At 40.9% G+C, this 23928-nt stretch overlaps 1 protein-coding gene across 6 annotated transcripts in view; it reads right to left on the reverse strand.

The window, feature by feature from the left end:
* The window catches only part of ANKMY1 (ankyrin repeat and MYND domain containing 1), a gene marked incomplete at its 3' end in the record, with an annotated part of 35227 nt that extends 11597 nt beyond the window's left edge, over positions 1–23630 (reverse strand). For 2 of the 6 annotated variants that reach the window (XM_084495423.1, XM_084495425.1), the window contains exons 1-14: positions 23463–23551; positions 19151–19297; positions 18240–18676; positions 16942–17158; positions 15990–16154; positions 13877–13935; positions 12266–12437; positions 11583–11723; positions 9178–9348; positions 7181–7288; positions 4804–4935; positions 3939–4052; positions 2184–2349; positions 226–292 (exon numbers count right to left, since the gene is read on the reverse strand). In XM_084495423.1, the coding sequence (XP_084351549.1) occupies positions 226–292; positions 2184–2349; positions 3939–4052; positions 4804–4935; positions 7181–7288; positions 9178–9348; positions 11583–11723; positions 12266–12437; positions 13877–13935; positions 15990–16154; positions 16942–17158; positions 18240–18676; positions 19151–19276 (2075 nt within the window). In that variant the 5' untranslated portion in view covers positions 19277–19297; positions 23463–23551. Of the gene's footprint in view, positions 1–225; positions 2350–3938; positions 4053–4803; positions 4936–7180; positions 7289–9177; positions 9349–11582; positions 11724–12265; positions 12438–13876; positions 13936–15989; positions 16155–16941; positions 17159–18239; positions 18677–19150; positions 19298–23462; positions 23552–23606 lie in introns of those variants that run through there. The other 4 variants (XR_014685327.1, XM_084495424.1, XM_084495426.1 and 1 more) reach the window with 4 other exon arrangements.
* Positions 23631–23928: the final 298 nt, after the last annotated feature.

Genomic DNA, 23928 nt, shown 5'->3' on the forward strand with positions numbered 1-23928 from the left:
ATAAGGCTGAGTATTATATAGGCTCTTGTGATGAACTCTGAAGCTGAAAAGGAGCGATGTGATCACAACTAGGAAAGAAGCTAACTTCACCTGACAAGACTAGATAGACTAGAGGGGAAAATTAGAAAGGAGAACAGCAGGGTGATGACAGTCTCTGCGAGGAAAAAATAGAACCTGGTCATTTCTAGGAACAGTCAATACTTATGTGCAGTATCTCTGTCATACCTCACTTCTTCCACATGATGGCTCTTCTCTTTCATCTTTGAAACACATGCATGAATGATTGAATCCACTACAATAACATAAGGAAGAGGAGAGAAGAGAGCAAAAATCAGTACTCCAACTTGAGAATTAGAATACCAGTCACAAAATCCACCTTCGTTAGAAGTCTATTTGGCTCACCAGACATTACCAGATAGGCCGTCTACTGTATAAAATTTGAAGATACGTAATAAAATGCACATTACATCAATGAATCAATCATAGGATATGGATATAGGCTGGAAAAGACCCCTAGGATCATCAAGTCCAGCCACCAACCTAGCAGTACCTAGTCCATCACTAAGCCATGTCCCTAAACTCCATGTCCACACATCTCTTAAGTACCTCCAGAGATGGTGACTCCACCACTTCCCTGAGCAGCCTGTTCCAATGCCTAACCACTCTTTCTGTGAAGAAATTCTTTCCAATCTCTAATCTAAACCTCTCCTGATGCAACTTGAGGCCAATTTCCTTGCATCCTATCACTTGTCACCTGACCAAAGGGACTGACACTCTCCTCACTGCAACCTCCTTTCAGGTAGTTGTAGAGAGACATGAGGTCTCTGCTCAGCCTCCTCTGCTCCAGACCAAACAACCCCAATTCCCTCAACCACTCCTCATACATCTTATTTTCTAGTTCATTCACCACCTTTGTTGCTGTTCTCTGAATGTGTTCCAGAAACTCAGTATCTTTCTTGTAGTGAGGAGCCTAAAACTGAGCACAGCACTTGAGGCACAGTCTCACCAGTGCCATGTACAAGGGGATAATCACTTCCCTAGTCCTGCTGGCCACACTATTTCTGAAGCAGGCCAGAAAGCCCTTGGCTCATATACAGCCAACTGTCAACCAGCAACCTCAGGCCCTTTTCTGCCTGGTAGCTTTCCAGACACTCAGCCCTGAGCCTGTGTTGCTGCATGGGGTTATTGTCACCCAAGTGCAGCACTGGACATTCAGCCCCGTTGAAGACCATGCAGCTGGACATGACCCATCCATCTATCCAGGTACTCCTGCAGAGCCTTCCTATCCTCAAGCAAATCAACATTCCTGCCCAACTTTGTGTTATCTGCAAACTTACTTAGGTACACTTGATCTCCTCATCCAGATCATTGAAGAAAAAGCTAAATAAAACAGGCTCCGATCCTGAGCCCCAAAGAATACCAGTAGTGACCAGCCACCAAGTGGATTGAACGCCACCCACAACAACCCTTTGGACCCCACCATCCAACCATTTTTTTTACCCAGTGAACAGGACATCTGTCCAAACCATAAACCAAGCCTCATCCACTAAGTGGGTCATCTTAACATTGAAGGAGATCAGGTTAGGAATGTCAGAAGCCAACAAAAAAGAGCCAAAGTACTTTTGAAAGAAGAAACCACACAGATAATTTACCTTTACTTCCTGCTGGATGCCAAGCCACAGTATCTCAGGTTATTCTGAACTGCAAAGGTAACAATCTGATATTCTGAGGGCACTTCCCAAGTGTGATATATAAGTGCAAAGTCTGGTATAGTGAGATCAAGATTCCAAGCCTGGTTTCACCACATATTTGAGCACTACTGAGGAAGTCACTCAGATCATCTTAATGTATATATTCATTTTTGCCACTCTAGTAGAAGAAGAGCATTAAATACAACCAAGGTCTCAGGAAAACAAGCTCTCTCAGTCACTCATTAACACATGATAATAGATCTCGTATAGGAATTCACAAGGAAGAAGGAGCTAAGCTCATACTGAGATTTCCTTCACTGTGCCTTGTTTGTTCTTTTCAATGTTTGTAGAACCCTTAAACCTCCTTATCAAATATGTAAGGCAGTTTTAATTGTTACCTTTTCAGACAATACTGGAATTATAACAGTAAATTCCCCTTCACACCTGTTGATGCTACCCTTAATCTTGAAATACTCCTAGGCTTGAACTAACATTTCTTGGATCTTCTCAGCTCTTCTTGATCCCACTCCTTCTCTTTCAGGATGACATGCTCTCGGAGCTTTGCTGTAATGTGTTCCAGCAGTGACTGGCGTGTTTGAAAAACTTCCTGCTCAGATGCTGACAGTATGTGGTATGGTGTGTTAGCAATTCTCCTATCCTGAAACATACTCCAAGTTAATTCACTAATGTATGGGAACACAAATCTAAATAACATTTTTTTCAGAGTTAAAGCCAACCCATTCCAAAAGTGCAGTATCATCACTGATGGATCCTGGTTTGGAGCTCAGTCTGTGATATAGGCACAGGACATGCCCAGTTTAGAAGTTCTAGTTATTTCAGTTATCAGTTTGGTGAGTGCTCAGTAAGTCAACTAAAACAGTTTTCAAATGTTTCCCTAAGGGGGAAGCTGCGCTCATCTTGCAGGGCTCCTCTCCCAGAACTTCTGGAAGCACTGAGAAGTTTCCTGGAAATGAAAGACATCTTGTCCACTATTATATTTCTGCATTCGCCATACTGCTTCACTGTAGTGAGTGACAACAAGAAGAAAAAGAAGAAACTAAGTCCAGAGCCAGAAAAAAAAATAAGGTATCTGGATTATGGTGACTGAGTTTGCTTATGATCACAGCTATAAACTGTTTACTTTCCTGTTTGAGGATCAGATTACAAGCAAAAGAATCAAAATTAAATTTCTACACAGCATACTGGTACAGGATGCAAAAAGCCTCATGTTAGCTCCAAGCAGGCTGCTCGGTGAACAATGTGCAGTGGTGGATCCCACAGTCACAGAGCTATATTAGCCAGCTTGGAGGCAGCTGCAATACTACAAGGTACGTACACACTCCTACTATTACTTTTGTTTTTCTCAGAACAAGTACCATCCCAGAGATAATCAATCTGTTTATTATGTAAGCTTTTTTTAAGAAGAAAGCTATAAAAAAATCTTTCATGATCCAAGGCATAATTGCTTCTAATCAGAGCTGTCAGAGAATCCCAGGCTTTTTAAAGGGTTATTTTTTGAAATAAATAGGTTGAGAAAAAATAATAAGGCAGAAATTTAGTAGTTATACTTCACAGTAAGATTAGTTAGTATTAGTTATATTACAGTGAGATTCCTTTTATAGTGAATTAATAAATGATAAAGGCTCACTCTAGTAATTCCCTTTATTTAGTAAATATATACATAAATTACTTTATATGTAATATATAAAATTTAATACATTATACATATTTTAATGTATGTTTTATTCAAATATTCTTTTGTAAACACATTATTTTAAAGTTTGATTGGTATTGTCTTTTCATAGCTTATAACACACCTCAAATTATCATCATAATATATGCACACTATATATTATCATAGTATATAAAATAATCATATTTTTATATAATTATAATATATCATCATATTTTCTCATGGTTTGATTGTAGCCTCGTGAACATGACATCTGTTTTTAATGGCTGGTTTTAGGATTAGAATTAACTTTTTTCAATTCAGTTATGAATGGAATCTTGCTATACCATTTGACAGCACAGATTATCTTCACAGGCTAAACTGTTAGAGGTATTCAGACTTTAAATGATTAAAGTTCAGAAGCAAATGAAAGGCATCTCATGACATATGTGGAGAGAAAGCAAATTTCCAGTGAGCATTTCTGAAGAAGATACCAGACAAATCATAAGGACACAATGGACCCTATATATGAATGGATGCAAAGAACACAGTATTTTCCAATATTTAAGTCATACCTGATAATATTTGTAATAGGCAAAGTCGACAGCTGTTCCCACAGCTTTTTTCTGTCCTTCCTGAAGAGTAACTGGTGCAAGGATATCTGCACCAGCTTCAAGCAGCTTATCAACCTGAAGAAAACAAATCATCATACATCCAAGCATAAAGAAAAGCTTCCAACAAAAATGTCACAGCTGAAAAGACAGGACTGAGTATCAGAGCTTGATCTCTATTTGTGAGATTATTTTGTGCATCAAACCATGCATTTCTTCTGCTCCTTTAAAGCTGTTGATGGATTGACAATCTAAATGTGTTTTATAAGTAAAGCCTTCTTTCAGGCAGTTGCTATTTGTTTCTGGGCATCTTAAAATCTTGCAGCAACAGATGAAGCCAATCGCTTCTTCTGCCAGACCCCTCAACAGCAGGCTTCTTTACCTCCATTCTGAATAGAATCAGTTCTGTGCTCCCTGGGATGAGAAGACAAACTCCAGTTTTCACAAGGTCAAACACTGCCATTGACTTCAACAAGAAGTGCGCTTATTGAAAGTCATATTCACCAGTTTACAGTAACGCAACATCTCTCTCTTCATGTGGATGCTTGGTGTGTTTATAAAAGCAGATAACAGTCAGATCTGATACAATCACCCCATTTACCTTTAATGTAGTTTTTGCTCTTCTAAACAAAGAGGAAACATTTACTCAAACATGAAAATGAATTTCCATTCAAACCCCCTGTTCTACAGGACAGAAGAACAGCATTAGGAATAAACAAAAATGAATTGTTCTTCACAGAAGCAGTTTATCCATTAAGCAGTAAAGGAACACAAGGTACCTGATAAAAATCAGTGCTTTTTCTGAAATTGAAAAAAAAAGTGCACTCACCAAAGCAATCCTCTGTGCTGTTGTTCTTTGTTGTTCATACGTGGTACTGACAGCTGCACAGAGAGCATTTTTTACCACGCCACTTAATGTCAAATTAGGGTCAGCCCCATGCTTGAGGAGTTCAACCACTGCCTGAGAATGTGCATATGCAAATGTGGAAAATTAGTGGATCAAGAAGCCATTTTTGATAGTTTCACAGCACAAAAGTGAGAACCTAGTCACATCAGTCCAGACCCTAAAGGTTTTCAGTATTTAACACAGCATGCTTGGAATATCTGCTAGTACATGTCACAGATTTGTGATGTACAGTCCACACTGGTGAGGCCACACATGGAGTACTATGCCTAGTTCTGGGTTTCCCAGTACAAGAGAGATCTGGTGCTACTAGAAAGAATCCAACAAAGGGCCACAAATATGAGAAAGGGTCTGAAGCACCTGTGGTAGAAGGAAAGGCTGAGTAAACCTGGTCACTTAAGCTTAGACTAGAGGAGACTCAAGGTGTACATAATAATAGATAATGTCTATTTATAGAAGACGGATCCAGGCTCTTTTCAGTGGTGCCCAGTGCCAGGACAAGAGGCAATGGGCACAAACTGGAACACAAGAGATTCTATCCAAACATCTGGGAACACTACTGTGCAGGTGACAGACACTGGCATGGATTGCTCAGAGAGGTTGTGGAGTTTCCCTCCTTGGAGATGATCAAAAGCCACCTGGGCAAGCAGCTGTGGGTTCTGTTTGAGCATGGGGTTGGACCAGATAACGTCCAGCAGTCACTTCCAACCTTAACTTTTCTCTGATTCTGTGATACTGGAGCATACAGAAGCATGATTGAAAATGTCATCATGAGATACTTACCAATAGTGAAAAAGACAGAAAAGCATAGCATTAAAAATTACCTGTTCTAACAAAGATATATATTTTTTTAAACACTTTACCACAAAGATAAGGATTAGATAGGTTGGTCACTTATATTCTATTAATCATTACTTCATCACATTAGCTTCTGAGAAGGCAGGAGAACCAGTAGCATTTGTTGGCTATGGGACTATTTTAATGGGAAATCCTAAATTTCAATTATTGTGTTGCAAGAAAACACTTTTTTTTTTCCAGAAAAATACCAAAACTGTCTTTGAAAATTATGAAGACAGTGTAAGGAGCTCCCAGTTGAAAGATTTCAGACAATTTATTCTATGTTGTATGCAGTTGTAGCTATTTCTATTATATCTTCTTCCATAGTCCACAATCTTTCCATATTACGTTGCATTCAGTTTAATTTTTATAATCTATTGTTTTCCAGTGAAATTTGTATCATTAAAGAATAGTAAAAAACACACAACAAATCTTTCCTATCATTTATCTTGTGTATACTCTAAAATGTGATAGACTAAAAGGTAAAATGTTGGTTTCATCAAAAACATTGAAAAGGGTTTCCCCCTAGGTTTGCTTGTAGCTATGTTTCCAAGATAATAATTCTCTAGGTTATTAGTGTGCTTTTCTACTGGTGAAAGCAAGTAGAGAAGCAGAAATCATACCCCTACCCTGATCCTTGCAGCTGATTTCAACCACTAGGCTGCAGTCATGCTTGCTCCCTCAATGTCCTTCCCACAGCCTTGTGTGGTGACTGCACAGTAGCTGAGCTCAGTAGGGGTACCTGGGTGCCACTCATTCTCCTCCCTTGCTTTATGTGTGTCCAGAAGCCCAGACACACAGAACTCTAATGCCATAGAGGCAGACATTGCTTGCAGACACGTCTGCTTCATTAGCCAATTTGCTTGTACGCCTTCTCTTGCACTATGCTGGCTGCTGTAGACCTGCTCTGAAGGGCCCAGTGTGGGCAAAAGGCAGTCAATTCCTTGCTCCAGGAAGACAGGTGCTAACTTCAGACATTGAATTCCACCGTGTGAACTACAGTCCTCGTCTGTGGAGTGCTAAGCCTCATTACATCCCAAAACTTTTCTAAGTCTGCTGATCTATGAAAAAATCAATGATCAGACTTCTTAATAAAAATAACTAGCTTTTGTCTTCTACACAGAAGAAAGTGTTCTGACATTTGGTTGGGTTGCTCTGGGCAGGGAGACAGCATGTCAGAAAATTGCATGTTCTTGTAATTCATCAAACAGAATACACTTCTCCAGATGTCCAGGCCTTCTGAATCCTACCCAAATACTTCTGGCTACCTCATCCTATATTCATTTAGGACTCCTCTATTTCAGCTCATAAAGCACCCATAGGTTTAAAAGTAAAGTAAAAACTTCATTTTCACTGGAAATTTATGATTGCAAGCACCATTCATTATGCAGCTTGGCTGTCATCAGATAAGGCAGACAGAAATGAAGAAGTACATCAAAAAATTAAGGAACTTAAAGATACTCACCAAGTCATTCCCACTGGCAATTGCTAAGGAAAGTGGTGAATGGCCACTCCACAATATGTTTGGATTTGCCTTATGCATTAAAAGGAGACGGATAACATCTCTGGCATGCTTTGTAGGCAGGTAAGGTGGAAAAAGGTAGAATTAGATCATAATAAAGTCAACTTTTTAATATTAAATAAACATCATAATAATAGTATAATTGATAAAATGAGCCGCATAAAACACATTCAAAACTTTCACCTAAACAATGATGTTATAATAAAAATACACATCCATTTTCTTATGGCTGAGAGCCCAAGCACAGTGGTGTTATACGTAAAACCTCTCTGCAATTAGATTACCAAACCACATCATCTCCTGCTACAAGAGTGAAGGTATGTCTCTTGTCAAATACCATACTCCAAGTGTATGCATCCCAAGTCTGCTAGAAAAATCTTACTATAATACGAAAACAAATGCACATAGGTTAGCGAATGCCAAAACTAAGACCATCTAACTTCAGATTGGCCTTGTGGATGATAAAAGTTAATGGCGAAGTAAGACATGGAAACTCGACTAAAAGAGTTTCCCTTCTCAAATGGAAATCCAAATCTTAAGAAAAATTTTCCCCCCAAATGCTAATACATTTTTAATCTGTACAATATTTATAGTTCAGTAGGAGAAGAGTTTACTCCTTGAATTCTGTCAGCAATAACAGATGAGATGTCTTCACTACTACTACTAATCATGCCTGACCAATCTGGTGGCATTCTATGATGGAGTGACTGCACCAGTTGACAAGTGAACACTGGCCAATGTCATCTACTTTGACTTCTGTAAGGCCTCTGACACAGTGCCACATGACATCCTGATCTCCAAATTGGAGAGAGATGGATTTGAAGCGTGGACCATTCAGTGGATAAGGAATTGGCTTGAAGGTCGCGCCCAGAGAGTGGTGGTCAAGGGCTCCATGTCCAGGTGGAGGCCAGTGGCAAGTGGTGTCCCTCAGGGGTCTGTCTTGGGAGCAGTACTCTTTAATACCTTTAACAATGACATTGACAGTGGCATTGAGTGCACCTTCAGCAAGTTTGCAGACGACACCAAGTGGTGCAGTTGATACCAAAGCACGAAGAGATGCTGTTCAAGGGGACCTGGACAGGCTGGAGGAGTGGGCCTATGTGAACTGAATGTGGTTCAACAAGTCCAAGCGCAAGGTGCTACACCTGGGTCAGGACAATCCCATACCAGAGTACAAACTGGGAGAAGAACTCATTGAGAGCAGCCCAGCAGAGAAAGACTTGGGAGTTCTAGTGAATGAAGCTTGACATGAGCCAGCGGTGCATGGTGCATGCAACTCAGAAGGCCAACTGCATCCTGGGCTGCATCAAAAGAGGAGTGGCCAGCAGGTCAAGGGAGGTGATTGTCCCCACTTGGAGTACTGTGCCCAGATTTGGTGCCCCCAGCATGAGAAGGATGTGGACCTATTAAAGCAGGTCCAGAGGAGGGCCACAAAGATGATCAAGGGGCTGGAGATCCTATCTAATGAAGAAAAGCTGAGAGAGCTGGGGATGTTCAACGTAAAGAAGAGAAGGCTCCAGGATGACCTTATTGTAGCTTTTCAGTACTTAAAGGGGGCTTACAAAAAAGATAGAGAGCAACTTTTTGCTCAGTCAGATAATGATAGGACAATGGGGAATGGTTTTATACTAAAAGAGGGGAGATTTAGATCAGAGGTTAGGAGGAATTTCTTCACTCAGAAGGTGGTGGGGCACTGGAACAGGTTGCCCAGAGAAGCTGTGGATGCCCCATCCCTGGAGGTGTTCAAGACCAGGTTGGTGGAGGCCCTGGTCAACCTGGTCTAGTGAAGAGTGTCCCTGCCCATAGCGAGGGGAAGGGGGGGAATTAGGTGATTTTAAGGTCCTTTCCAACCCGAGCCATTCTATAATAGTGAGTTTTCTCATTTGAGATTAGCTTAGAACTACTCTCTATGAGCAGAGCCTCAGATGCTATGCTCTTACCTCACTGTTATCCTCTCTTTCACATGCAATATGCAGTGCACTTCTTCCACCTTCTTCAGGAACAGGACCACCATTGGAAGAGAAGTACTGTCGTGGCGGTCCTGCTTCGTTTTTCAGTTGCAAAGTGACACCACCTGACAAGTTGGTTTCCTTGTCTTGAGGCTGATGAATCTAAGTGAAATTAGGTGCACATTTGTAACATATCTTAAAGATAAGTTAACAGAAAATAAACCTGCTTGGTCAATCATTGATCTGGATGTAAAATCATGAATAAGACTTGTTCAGCCCCACAAAATCCACAGCTCCCCTTTTCCTACTTTCTTCCTGACATTCATGTTTCAACTGCCAGACTGCTTTAGGACTGCACACTAAGAAGTTTAATAAAACCACTTGAGGAATCTAAGGAAAGAAAATTTTAGAGATATAAGTTAATAGCTTACTGGGCCAAATGATACAGTTTAGGAAGTGGGAGAGAAGAAGCAAGCACAAAGGGCTTTCCTTGAGTCAAACTCATTCACATGTCATTCACTTAAGGTCTATGAATACCAGTCAGTACCGGCCAGACCAATACAAAAGAATATATTTGAGAAAGTAAATCTTGCCTACACAATGTCTGGGAATTCTGCAATTGAATACTGTTTCTACTTAAGAACAAGCTACTGAAATACAAACTGAAAAAAAAGCCATCTAAATCCCTGTGCTGCAAACGTTCACCTTAGTCCTTGTCACAGTAAGAAAAAAATCTATCAGTGCAGTTATATAAGCCAACTCCTTTTTTTAAGTAACTGGGGCCAAATGGTATGCCAGGGACCTGGCCAACAACATCACAAGGCCACTCTAGTTATCTCTGAATTTTCATGGTGAGCTGGGGGGGATACTAATGGCCAGCAAATAGAAAACATCACTCTTATGGGCAAAAATGAAGGGAACAATAGGCTGGTCAGCCTCACCTTAGCCTATAGGAAGCTGACAGAAAAATCTTTTTGAGAAACCACCTCCAAACATATTCAGGATAAAGTGACTGGGAGCAATCACCATGGATTTGCAGTGGGAAAACCATGCCTGACAGATATGATAGCCTTTTATGACAAGATGAGCATCTCAGTGAAAGATGGAAAAACAGTGAATGTTATTTATCTTGATTACAGCAAGGCTTTCAATAATGTCTTACAGACAGTGAGGTGGATCATGGCTTGTGATCAGCAGCTGGAAGTCCAGCTGTGCTGTACCCCCAGGTGGTTACCAGGGCCAATACTATATAACATCTTCATTAATTACCTTGATGCTGGGACAATGTGCACAGTCAACAAGTAAACAGACAATACAAAACTGGAAAGAGTGGTTGATACACCAGACAGTGCTGCTGCTACTCAGTGGGAACTGGAGAGGCTGAAGATTTGGGCAGAGAAGCATGCCAACAAATTCAGCAAAGGGAAATGCAAAGTCCTTTACCTAAAGAAGAATAACGCAAGGAACCAGTACATCACGAGGGCCAAACAGATGGAAAATAAATAAATAAATAAACTTTCCAGAACAGGACCTGGAAGTCCTGGTGGAATGTAAGTTGAACACGAGCCAACAATGTGCCCCTGCAGCATAGAAGATCAACAGCATCCCAGTGTGCACAAGGAAAAATGTTGTGACTGAACAGGTTGCCCAGAGAACTTGTTCTTGGAGATTCTCAAAAAACAATTGGACTAGATACTGAGCAACCTGCTACAATTGATCCTGCTTTGAGCAGGGATATTGTACTGCACAATCTTCAGAGGTTCCTTCCAACCTTTCAACTGTTCTAGTAAGATAATTCCATCATCACAGGACTTCAAGAAATTTCTCAGGTAATAAATGCCAGAAAAAACATATTTTGCTGGTTATAGCTCCAGCAGCTGTAGAGAGTTATCATCACACATGGCAACTCTAACTAAAAAGTTCTATACTACAAAAAAAGCGTATTGCTGAGCTGGCTTTCTGCAATTCTGGAAGCATAGTGAATGCTCCAAGAACCCAACAGAGGCAGCCTAGATTCAAGGAAATGAGACATAGACAGACAGACAGATAGCAATAGCTCAGCTCCATGGAGATGAAACAAGCAGGTCTCATCATACATTTTTGTTGTCATTATGTCTTCAGACACTTCTACTAGAGCACAAAAGAGATTTGTGATTTCTTTTTAGTATAAGACGTGACAGCAAAATACTCTAGTGCATCAAAACAGAAGAATGCATTTACTGCAACCCAATACTATTGACCTCAAATGGATTTTTCTTATTTTATAAAGGTTATCCCAATAGACTGCAAAGATTTCACTGTGAAATCAAGCAGGCAGAAAGCTCAAATCCCTGCTTAGGTCCTGTGCAGTTTGAATATCAACAGCTGAAAGAAGATGAGATCAGAAAGCAACTCACCTTGTCTGGACCATAAACCTCATTTCCATCTTCTGCCCTTGCGTCAAGATCTAGGACAGAATTTAGGAGGTATTGCATTATCTGGACTCCTTCCTCCCCAGGAATTGAGGCAGCTATGTGGAGAGGAGTTAAACCCCCTAACTGAAAACACAAACACAGCATTAAGATGTAAAGCATAAAGCATAAGCTTAAAGCATTATGTTTATCACAAACAGAAATTAAGCACCACCAAATATTATTTTTTTTCTGATGAATAAAATAAGATCACTCTTCCTACGTGTTGCGTCTCACTAACAGTTACCATAAACCTAGAACCTAGTGCTACAGAACTATGGAACACTAGAGGTCCCAGACACTCAGCTTGGATGTAGATGATAACAACAGCTTTACCAACTTGAGGAACAGTTCCACAAGCATTCCCCAGCCACTCACAAGCTTGGCAACCAAGGAAATGTATTGAGAAAAAAACAAACAAACAAACAAACAACAACAACAACAAAAAAACTCTGAGAATAAGAAACGTTGAGTTCTTCTTACTAAAAAAAATATTTGAGATAAACAGTTTAAAGAGCTTGCTCTCCATTCTAAAGCTGATTCTAAGACTGAAGGTATTTTACCGTAGGGCACTAAAGCTGCAGCATGCATCTAGAACACCCCCAATATGAATTATAATCCAGTAAAACCTTGGATGGAAGACGCACATCAGTCCTGGCTCCCCTTTCTACAAGGAGTTTCACTGCCTCTGCATCTGCAGCTTTAACAGCAAAGAACAGAATGTGTGGTGGAACCCAGGCTACATTGGGATCTGCACCTCGGCGAAGCAGAAGTTGGATTGTCTCCCATCTCTTCTGTTGCCTAGAATTGACATGAAAAATACCAGAATAACTTATTAGCAACTTTCAAGAAAAATGTCAAATCTACTGGACTAAGATGACCCCCAGGTAATAGAAATTAAAGCTGTCACTTTGCAGAGGCAGGACATGGCACTGTGTAGGGAAGCATCACAACTGTCCTACACCACTCAGGCAATGGTATTATAACCTGAAGAGGGAACAAACCTACCAGTGTATCTCAGCCCTCTAAGCTAAAGGGGCAGCATGCAAAAGCAGTCCCTGTGGTCATAAAAAGCCCTTGCATGGGCATCTATAGGCAAAGCTAGGCAAATTTCTCTGTACCCCCACCAGTCACTCACATGTGACATGTAAGCATTGAGTTTTAGAATTGTTTAAATCAAAGAAACAGACTTATATGTCCTGTAATCAATATTTCATTAGAAGGTTCTTTCCTCAGTAATACCTCATTCATCCATCCCAAGAAAACAAAGCTATATTTCCCTTAAACAAAAACTGGAACAGGAGCTATATTAGACTAGAACAGTATATTTCAGGAGGCTTACCTATGATTCCCTCTGCATTTTCATGTAGTCTAACTATCCACACACCCCAAAGAAAAACATGACTCCACCAAAAACATTTAAAAAAAATGGTGGGCAAACAACACTTGGAAGTCACTTAGAAACTCTATCACAAAGTGTTCTCAGCAGAGACTTATATTCTCAGGCATAGTATTAAATCAGTTTTACTCAGTTCAATGTATCTTTATATTCCAGTGAAGAGCATGCAATACACACAACGTTTCAGACAAGAATAATTATGGGAGGACATGACACAGAAGTAAAATATAAGGGGTCAAGGCCACCAGGAATTTTCAGTTTCAGAGTTTCAATGTAGCAGAATGACCTCCAGTGGCATAAAATGCAACACAAAATTTTTGTCATCTCCAGTGATCACTCTGGTCACAAAGCAAAAGGCAATTATGTGGCCCTTTCAAGAATCCAAATGATTAAATAGCTAGACTACGTTTCAGGTGATAGTGTCGAACAGACACTTGCAGAAAACAACCAGGAAGTTCATATGGAGTCAAGACTTCAAGAAGTGAAAGTATTCGTTTCCTTCCCCCTGTCAATACTACACTGTAAGTGTGCACTGCATACTTAGCATCTTTTCACTTTTTGCTAACAAGAAACCTTGTCTTGCTCAAGCACAATGTCCTTTGATTGAAAACACTTTTCTTCTGCTATCTTTGCCCACTGTCTGCCTGAGTTACCTTAGAGTGTATAAACAATGAGGGCTTCTACTGACATGAAAACAAGATCTACCTAGTGAAACATGCAAAAAAATATCTTTCCCTGCAAGGGATGTACCCTTCTGTGAAACAGTGAAATACTGTTACCTTCTTTGTACAAAAGGGTTTTTATGAGGGTTGATCTCCCATTTACAGTGTATGCGACTTACTTTAAGATTATGCCTTCAGCCCCAACAACTGTTTCTGAGGATTCTGATTGTTCACTCCTCTTAAGATTTAAAAAAAGAAAGAGGTTACAAAAATGAAAAAAGAAAAAAAAAAAAAAGACTTCTAGTGACTCAGCATATTAACACATTAGAACAGTAACACACTGCAGCATACAATTATAATGGAATCCAATTAATAAGTGCTAGAGAACATAGGGAGAGACTCTTTATCACAGAATCACAGAATGCTTGAAGTTGGAAGAGACCTCTGTGTCCATCTGGTCCAACCGCCCTGCTCAAGCAGGGCTACCTACAGCTGCTTGCCCAGGACCATGTCCAAGCAGCTTTTAAACATCTCCATGGAAGAGACTCCACAACCTCTCTGGGCAGCCTATGCTAGTGCTCCACTACCTGCACAGCACAGAAGTGCTTCCTGGTGTTTAGGTGGAACCTCTTGTGTTCCAGTTTGTTCTCATTGCCTCTTGTCCTGGCACTGTGCACCACTGACAAAATCCTGGCTCCATCCTCTTTGCACTCTCCCTTCAGGCATTTATAGACACTGATGAGATCCCCCTGAGCCTCCTCTTCTCCAGACTTAACAGTCCCAGCTCTCTCAGCGTATTCTCATAGGAGAGGTGCTCCAGTCCCTCCCTTCATCATCTTGGTAGCCATCCACTGCACCCTTTCCCATATGCCTATGTCCCTCTTGTACTAGGGGAGACAGGATGGGACAATGGGATACAGTACTACTGCTGCAGCCTCACCACTGCTGAGTTTATCAGGGAGTGTAGCAACAGGACAAGGGTTAATGGTTTTAAACTAAAAATAGTTATGTTTAGATTAGGTGTAAGGAAGAAACTTCATGATGAGGGTGGTGAGGCACTGGAGCAGCTTGCCCTGAGAAGTTGTGAATGCCCCATCCCTGAAAGAGCTCAATGCCAGGCTGGATGGGACTTTGGGCAACCTAATCTGATGGAAGTCGTCCCTATCCATGGCAGGGAGGTTGGAACTAGATGATCTTTAATCTCCCTTCCAACCTAAACCATTCCATGATTCCATGATCCAGCTCAGAGAAAAAGTGAAAGCAACATTTATTTTTCCTTGCTGAATCTCAGAGACTGTGACAGACAGAATTAAGCACAGAAAGATCCTCTATCTATTCCCAATTACTTTGTATTACCTACAAAATGAGAGGTAATAGCTTCATATTTGTTTCTGTTAAATTTTGAGCAGTTGCTTTGTATTGATCTCTTACTCCCCTTCTCCCTTTCCCATAAAAATATGGCTACTTTAGCAATTGGCCACCACTTAGATATACTCCTGGAAATGGAACAAGGACTTCTGAGCAACCAAAGATTATTCGGTCCTTAATTTCCAACAAGTTTGCACAGTATACGGGCCACTATCTTTCTAATCTCTTTTGAAAGTCTCAGTAGCACCCTTCCATTTCTAGCATTCACTGAAGTATCTCTACCTGCTCAGACCCCTTTCTTATCTATTATGTCATCCTGGCTAGTGATTCCTGACACTCCTTGTTTTCATATCCTTTAGTATTCCCAGGTTTGCACTATTGTTAAATGTATATTATGGTCTAGATAAGAAGATTCAGAGCAGACATTTCTCTTTGCAGCAGGATGAAGGCTAGGGAGGCTAGGGTTCCTTTGTGAACCCCTCCTCGCCCCCCTCCTCAGAGTGATCAGGAGCCTTCTGACAGTACAATTGCTTTTTACTAGCCACCTCAATGATGACAGCAGGATTTTATAGTACTAGGAGAATCACCTACCTCCTATTGTTCTAATTACACTTCTATGAATCCCACCAATTGTCCTGCTGCATCTTCATTGTCTTAAACACCTAGAAAACATGGCCTGACATCTCTGCTATTGAAACAGTGCCTTATTTCACTTGCAGAGTTACTTGTTACTGCAGTGGAGCTCAGTCCTTTGAGTTCGAAGTCAGCATTAAGAGTATGGATTATTCTGCATCCTCAGAGTGCAAAATGCACAAGAGTTATGATTTTTCATATGGAGTACACACAGTAATTTTAAAAATCAAGCTTACAACTTGAGAAGATAATACATTATATTCTGTCCTTTTCCGTAAGAAGCAAACAAACCTTGTTACTGTGCAAGTTCCTCTCAGCAATATTACCCTTAAAAGATTCTTCTGGATAATAGAGAATAAAACACATGGAGAGAGCAGATAATCCTTCATCACTACACTTATTCACATCCGCTCCACTATCAAGAAGAAGATTGATAACATCATTGTGGGAATGAACCTGTAGAGGGGAAATACCCATACTTGTACACATATGTACACACTTCTAGCTTTTGACATGAAAAAAAAAAAATATAACAGTTTTAAAGTAGTGCTAATTTAGCTAATTCAAAATTGTATTTCCCACAAAATAGAAACTCAGTATTGAACTAGGTCTTCAAGATTTCAGAATACATGTTTCAGCTAAATTCCATTTTCAAGTACACCCTTCTTTTTTCTTCCTTCTTTAAGAGAATTCAGAAAGAGACTAGATGTTTACAGGAGAAATAGTGTTCTAGATTACTATCTTGATTTTACTAGCAATTTACAATGAATGCCAAGTATTCAAGCAGCAAAAAAGGCACAAATAAAAAGATTGGGGAAGGGAGATTTCATGCCCCTCCTACAGGAATTGAAGTTGTGCTTGCATGGTTTCAAGCCACCATCAAAACCATTTCAGCAAAACCAGAACAACTGTCTGAATTTGATTTTGGCGAGGAGAAAAAATAAGGGCATCATCATATCCAAGAACATACATGTAGGTCTACTGCATAATCTTAACCTAAAATCAAGCTTCACATTTGAAATCATTCCTAATATTTAACCAAGGTCTTATTTTAGATAATTTATTTCCATGGGTTTTGGCATGATACCAGGCATTACAGATTCTACTCATGCCAGAACTCTTTTCTGTTTTTCTTGTTTACTGAACATTCCTTTCATATCATGTAATGAAATGACAACAAATTTATCCAGCCTACTATAGCAGGAATTTTGTCATTGCGTGGTAGAGTCATGCTTAGTCTTACCGCAGCAGCAGCAAGTGCTGTGTATCCATGTCTATCAGCTACATCTGGATGAGCAAGTTCATTCCTCAGAATTGCATAGACCCCATCAAAATCTCCTCTTGCTGCCTTCTGAATTAAGAGTTCTGCAGCAAGTTCCCTGGGGCCTGAAGGCCCATGACTACTGCGGATTCCACTGAGAATGAGGTTGATATCTGAAATGAACTCCACTTGACAGTGCCTAGAAAACGACAAAAACAAAAACAAAAACAAAAGCACTGCACAACTAAGCAGCTAGGTATTCTTAGATCACTAGCACAGTTAAAGAAAAAAACACATAAGAAGAAAACATGGAGATGATCAGGATGGACAAATAAGGCCAGCTATAATTAAATATAAATATCTATTTCAGATAGCACAAGCTTGCTTACATTACAGGAAAAAAGGCAAACCAGTGTATTAAGTGTTAGCAGCAGCACACAGATTTTAACTACAGAGGAGTTCAAATATCCAACCATCAAAATATCTGCTAAAAGAAGAAAACAAAATCTAATTTCCGAGTATTTCAATGAACCGATTTATCATGTACACACAGGATAACTGTTCACAATTAAATTTTCATCACTTGCTTTACCTAGGACTACAAAATATGCATTCCCGGCTTGTGTTTCCATCAACAAAGCAAAGAAGAAAATACTCCACTGGCTGAAAGAACACTTCCACATACAAGGACAAAGTTACATATAAATACCGAGATTCAGTCAGCAGTTGTATTAACTGTAGACTAGCTGCAGCACGTTTTGTATTGCCTTGAGGAGAAGAGTCAAGACAACCACTAAAAGGTATGAGTGGCCAGATTCACAGTTCTTTGGAAAATCTGCCACTATGTCTCTTCATGTTTCCACCTGTGCGCAAGACACTGCACTCTCTAAAGAGAAATGGTCATCTCTCATAGGAGACAAGGGCTGTGAAGACCTAATTCCTTTCAAAACTGGACTTCCAGGAATTCTGAGAAGCAAATAATTAATTTTTAATGCTATTTTTATAGCTGTTACCAGGATAAAACCAATGTTTGACATAAAGGAGAGAAACTTCATTTAATTTGTGAACTGAGAGCTGATTATTGTTTGTTTGTTTTCTTTTTCTTTTTTTTTTTTTTTTTAAATCCTCATTGCCAACTTGTAATCTCAAGATCTCATAAAAAGAATCTGGAGTACATTTTCCATCATGCAACTTAAATTTGAAAATAATGAACACAAAATAATGCAGAGAAGAAAAAAATCTAAAAATCTATATAAAATGAACAAATCATCAACAGTTACCTGTGCTTATAAGCATGCATTTGCATTCTAACCAGCAAAGGTGTTACATTTGCAACAGGCCAGTGGTCCTCCTCAGGCAGCTTTGTGGTGTTCTGAAAATACCAAGCATCACATTCTTCCAGGAAGGAGTGAGTCAAAGCAAGATGATCTGTGTTATGAGAATATGCAAAGACTCCTTCAGGAAAAATATCCTTATCATCAAAAGGGAGATGTTTATAGCTATGGAGAAAAGGGTCCTCCTTAACAGAAATATACTTCCTTTGAGACCTGTCGTCAATATATCTGCAGTGTTCTGGATAATCCAAGACAGAAAAATAACCAGGTACTTCAGCACACAGTTTAATTAGATGATTCCCATGCCACAAGCCAACATCCTGACAGCCATCTGGATAGCTTTCAATCCCTGGTCCAAACCGCTCATCGCATTTGTACAGCCCCTTTTTGGAAACAATTACGTTAGTATCAGTCAGAGATCAAACAAGTTATACAAAAAAGTCTGGTTTCTCCTTAGATTAATCTGTCTAGTTCTGGCCTTGGTGACCCAGTTCCTATTGACAGACTGCTGAAGCCATTCTGAACTGCAAAGCCCTCACATTCTCTTTGGTATATATTAGATATTAAAAGAAAATTTTCCAGGCATCAGTTTTTTAGTTCTGGACAGATGGTATCACATTTTATCCTTCAGTATTTCCCTGTGCAAAAGTTCAGTACACCAGAAGATGAGCAGTGGAAATGAGTGCCCTAACCCACTGGAGATCAAAGCATGAAGCTTTTTCTCTCATCCACAAAAATGTTAAGGGAGCTGCTTGAAACATACCAACAAACAAACAAACAAAAAAACAAACAAAACTGACTTTGAAAGGCTAGGAAATTAGGAAATCACAGTAGCAACATAGTATTTTTCCAGTTACCTGAAATTTTTTGCCATCCTTCCATTCCAGGGTCCCATAGCCTTCCACATGGCCAAGATAGAATGCTCCTGTGAATTTGGAACCATCAGGCTGGTAGCAAATACCCTTCCCATGGCGATGGTCCATGTAGAACTGTCCCACATATCTCTGTAATCCACAACAAAGGAAAAAGATAACAAGGATGATATAACTGAGTGGACAGAAATAAGTGTTGCCTCCTTAACTGAAACAGAGCAGGACTAACAGGGTGAAGGAGATCAATATATGAAAAGATCTCAAGATCTCAAGTCCATTTTAGTCACAAGCTTCAGAAATCAGTCAGGATTTACCAATTGCTCCCAGCAACTGTTTCAGTATGCAGCTAGCCATCAGCAGTCCACACTACTTCAGCAAATGTATCTCAGTGTCGTTGGATATACCCTGTCAAGTGATGCAGGTTAAACCAGCATCTATCAAGTGTTCAACAGCTTTCATAAGGACTTGCATACCAAAACATATGCAGTGGGAAATTCTGCATTCAAAGCAAATTTGAAAGCAGTAGAACTGTGAAAATACAAGTTTGGCTCAACACCAAGCTATTATGAACACACTCTAATGCAGAAAAATCTAGCAAAACCAAATGAAAAACATCTCACCAAAAAAACACCTAGCTATGTGCTTGCAAATGACTTATTAATGAAACAGAAGGAAAAAGCTCCACATATGGAGAATGCTCCACATATGTTCCTAATTCCAGATGATGAAATTATGTTTGGCATGTGATTGTGACCAAGGGCTCAGAAAGCATGTGCAAGGAGATGACCTGGGTTCAGAAAACAAACAGAGGCAATTGGTTAGCCTCTTTCTAGGGCAATCAGCCCCTGATATCGGAAAGAAATTGTCTTAGGTTGCAGGATAAACTTACAACAGTCAGGAAAAATGGGGACCTGCCTACCAGGTCCGCTGGTTGAAATAAAGCTAGGGAATGAAGAAGTGAAGCTTGAATTTTTTGTTGGTTACGGGAGCTTCTTTCTCTGTGTTAATTAGTCTGTAAATGTAATAGGAGCAACTGGCCAACAGGAAAAGGCATTTTTTTGCAATGCTTGAAATTTAAATTGGGAAGAATGATTGGAATTACAAAATGAGAAAAACAGTCAAGTTTGTTTCATGGTACTAGATTTAAAGGATGCCTTTTTCTGCCTGCCCATAGCAACTGAAGACCAGAAACTCTTTGCCTTTGAGTGGGAAAATAATAACAGAGGATGGAAAACTCAGCTTACTTGGACAGTGTTACCACAGGGGTTCAAGAATAGCCCCACCATATTCAGGAACTGTGATCTTGACATTTGAAAGACCCCCTTCGGGAAAAGGGGGCACTGTTGCAATACGCAAATGATAGCTACTGAAGAAGAAAAGGAATGTGTATTGTATATCCCAACTGTTGAGGGATTCTTGAAACAGCAAGGAGGCCATGACTTGCTGCAGCTGAGCAAACCAAGCTACCAGGATGACTACAAGAAGTTCCCATGACAGTGTTCCCACATCGCCCAATTGAGGAATTTAGAAAAATATTGTTGCCAGTAGCTGGCTTCAAGGACGGGATCGACGTGACTGCTAATCACAAGGGGGTTGTTTTCTTGCAGGTGGGGTTGTTTTCTTGCAATTGTTTGTCTGAGTGCTTTTGACCAATAATATTGTATGAGACACTATCTGCCCCTGTTAAGTTTGCTATAAAAGTCAGGCTATTCAGGTAATAGAGAGAGAGCATGATCTGACCATACTAGTGTCCGTCGTGTTTTTGGCCGTTCTTCCTGTAACAGTTTTTTAATCCAGAATGGTGTCTCAAGCATGTTGAATTGCTAATACAAAATTAACATCTCAGCAGTTCAACCAGCCTGCTCTCCTTTCCTAAAGATATCATTTGAAGAGTAGACAATATGGTCACAAAAGCAAGCACACCTCAGGGGCAGGACACGAAGAGACTTAACTGGAATGCTAGGAACAGGATTAGGAGTTTTAAATGGAATTGATTCAGAAATATTAATGAATAAGCTAGCCACAGCAACAAGTGATTAGACAAAACTAAAACAGCCCCTACAATCATCCTTATTGGCATTGGGAACTAGCCAATAGCAAGTTTCAAAGGTGTTACCGAGATGGGAAAAGGCTCAAGACCAACACCACAAACTAATAACAGATGCACGTAGTATGGTTCAAGATAAGGTATCTTTAGCTCTTAGTTGTACACAAGCACAGTTATCGATGCAGGCAACGGCTGCCTTGATCTTCGGAGAAGGAGGTGAAGGCATTTTTCCAGCTGAAGTCCAAAAGACTGTTTGGGACAATGCCAATGATTTTGAGAAGTTCCAATCTTGGTGGACTCTGGTAAATTTTACCTATGATCCCATTGTTAACATGGCTACTGCCTTTGTGCTTACTGTAAGTAATGCCACAGTTTATGTTATCCACCCCATCATTGCACTAGGATTAAACCATGAGGAGACAGTTCTCTATCCTTTGGAGCATAGAACATGGGCACAGATGGAGAATGGGAAATGGCAGTCTGTAAATCTAGAATCACATGTTACCCAGCAACAACAAGGATTTATTTGTGAAAGCAACACAATTGATGCTCAGGATGTATGTCTTGACATGGAGCAAGCTGTTTGCCACTTTGAAATTCATCCAAATACTAGTCAAAAGACTGTGCTTGTATATATTGGTCAAGGCTGTGTAAGTTTAAGAACTGCTTGTGCTTTTGTAGAAGTAGATAAGGAAAACATAACTCTCCCTAGCAAAAATCACTCTAACTTTTGTATTTGTAACTTTGTTAGAATCGTCGAGTGTGATTTTCTATATTTGGCACCAGTGGTATCCCACCAGTTGATCAAGTCGAACAACACAATGTATCACAAGTTATTACCTACAGCTATTGGGATGAACCTCATGTTAGTGAAGCAACTAGTTAAACACCAAGACCTGATCAAAATTTTAAAAAGCATTCAGGAAAATGGAAAGAAGACTTTAATCACTGTCCATCATGATACAAAGGAAATAAGAAGAGTTTTGCAAAGAGTAAAACAAGACACAAATCACAACTGGTGGGACGCACTCTTTGGATGGTCGCCAACTGCAACTGGGATTTTGAACACCTCGAGATACCCAATTATTGTTTTACTGATAATAGTTGGTGTAAGTTTAATATTGTCTTTTGTAATACTTGTTTGGAATTGGAAATTGTTACAACAAATGGCTATATTAGCTTCCCTGACAAAAGTACGTGGCAAGGCATTGAGGGGTACATATCACAGAGACTGGGAACAAGAATTTTTGTATTAAGTAAAAGAATTTACTAGATTTTCCAAAAAAGGGGGGACTGAAACATGGGATTAGAAATTAGAGAGCGATTGATTAAGAATGAATATGTAGGCAACACTCATTGCTTAATATGTGCTACGTTTGTGATGTGCCTGTGCTGCGCTTAGGCCTCCAGATAACAGGAGCCCCTGGGACCCCAAGAACCAGATCAAACCAACTTTATGGTTCAGACCATGGCCCCTGTGACCAAGGGCTCAGAGATAAGGAGGACGGTTCTTAAAAGGGCAAGAAAAAGAATGTCAAACATGCAAGGCCTCGAGATAACAGGAGCCCCTCAGACCCGGAGAACCGGACCAAACCAACCTTATGGCCCAGATCGTGACCAAGGGCTCAGAGAGCATGTGCGAGGAGATGAGGTGAAAAGTTCAACCCTGATGAAGACATCTTACTTCATCCTCATGACCCTCAGCGCCCACCACCAGAAGGCACTGCGCAAGCACAGAGGGGAGGAGTTTATGGAAATGACTTATTGGAGCTAACTTTAATACTAAGTAGGGACAGCTTATGAATATGTATAGGCATACTGGGAAACCTCATGCATATGTAAATCTTTACTGCATATAACCGAAGCAAGTTGCCATGTTAGAGGCACACGACTTTGGTGGGACTACCCCCCATGCCACCCAACGCTGAATAAACATACCTACTTTACAGTCTTACTGATTGTGGAGTCAGCTTTCCGTAAGTCAAATCCACCTGGTGAATGTGCTCTCAGATGTTACACAGACACTAGGAAAGCAATTGCCTTACTCAGGAATAAGCTGAAACTACTTAGTTTGGCAGAGAGTTATATCGAGGAAAACCTGCATTTCAGAGACACATCTCCTTACAACAAAGTGATGCCATGAAAGCATTACCTCCAAAACATCACCTTGTATATTTCATAGCTGGAAGGGGCTACTCTGCAAAGCACGGAACTAAAACAAAGGGGGGACAGGAGGACAGAGGGCCTTACTTGGCTGGCTCCGTGCGGCCGGGCAGGGCAGGGCAGGGCAGGGCAGGCCCCCGGCACGCTGCTACTCGGACGGAAAAAACGAAGGCGCCTCCGCCCACCCCTCTCCCCTCGGGACCACAGACGAGTACCCCGGCAGCGGCGTACCTCGCCGGCCCCCGGCCCGCAGAGCAGGCCCCGGCCGCCACAGGGGCCGCATGCGGTCGCCCCCGCCTCCTCACCGCCGCCGGCCACCGGCTGGCCGGCAGCTCGCCCGGCTTCGGTCGCCATGGCGGCCCGGTGGGAAGGCGAGCAGAGAGAGCGGCACCGGCAGCGCCCCGGCCCTCCGCAGCGCCCGGGCCCGGCGACGCTGCGCTTCGGCCGTGATGGGGGCGTTGCCACGGAGACCCCGGCGGGCTGGCACCGGGGGAGAGGCAGCGAGCGGGACCGGTCCGAGCGCCTTCGGACCCCGGTCGGCCCTGCCAGCAGA

This window comes from Aythya ferina (genome assembly GCF_964211825.1).
Source record: "Aythya ferina genome assembly, chromosome: 22".
In the NCBI taxonomy this organism is placed as follows: Eukaryota; Metazoa; Chordata; class Aves; order Anseriformes; family Anatidae; genus Aythya; species Aythya ferina.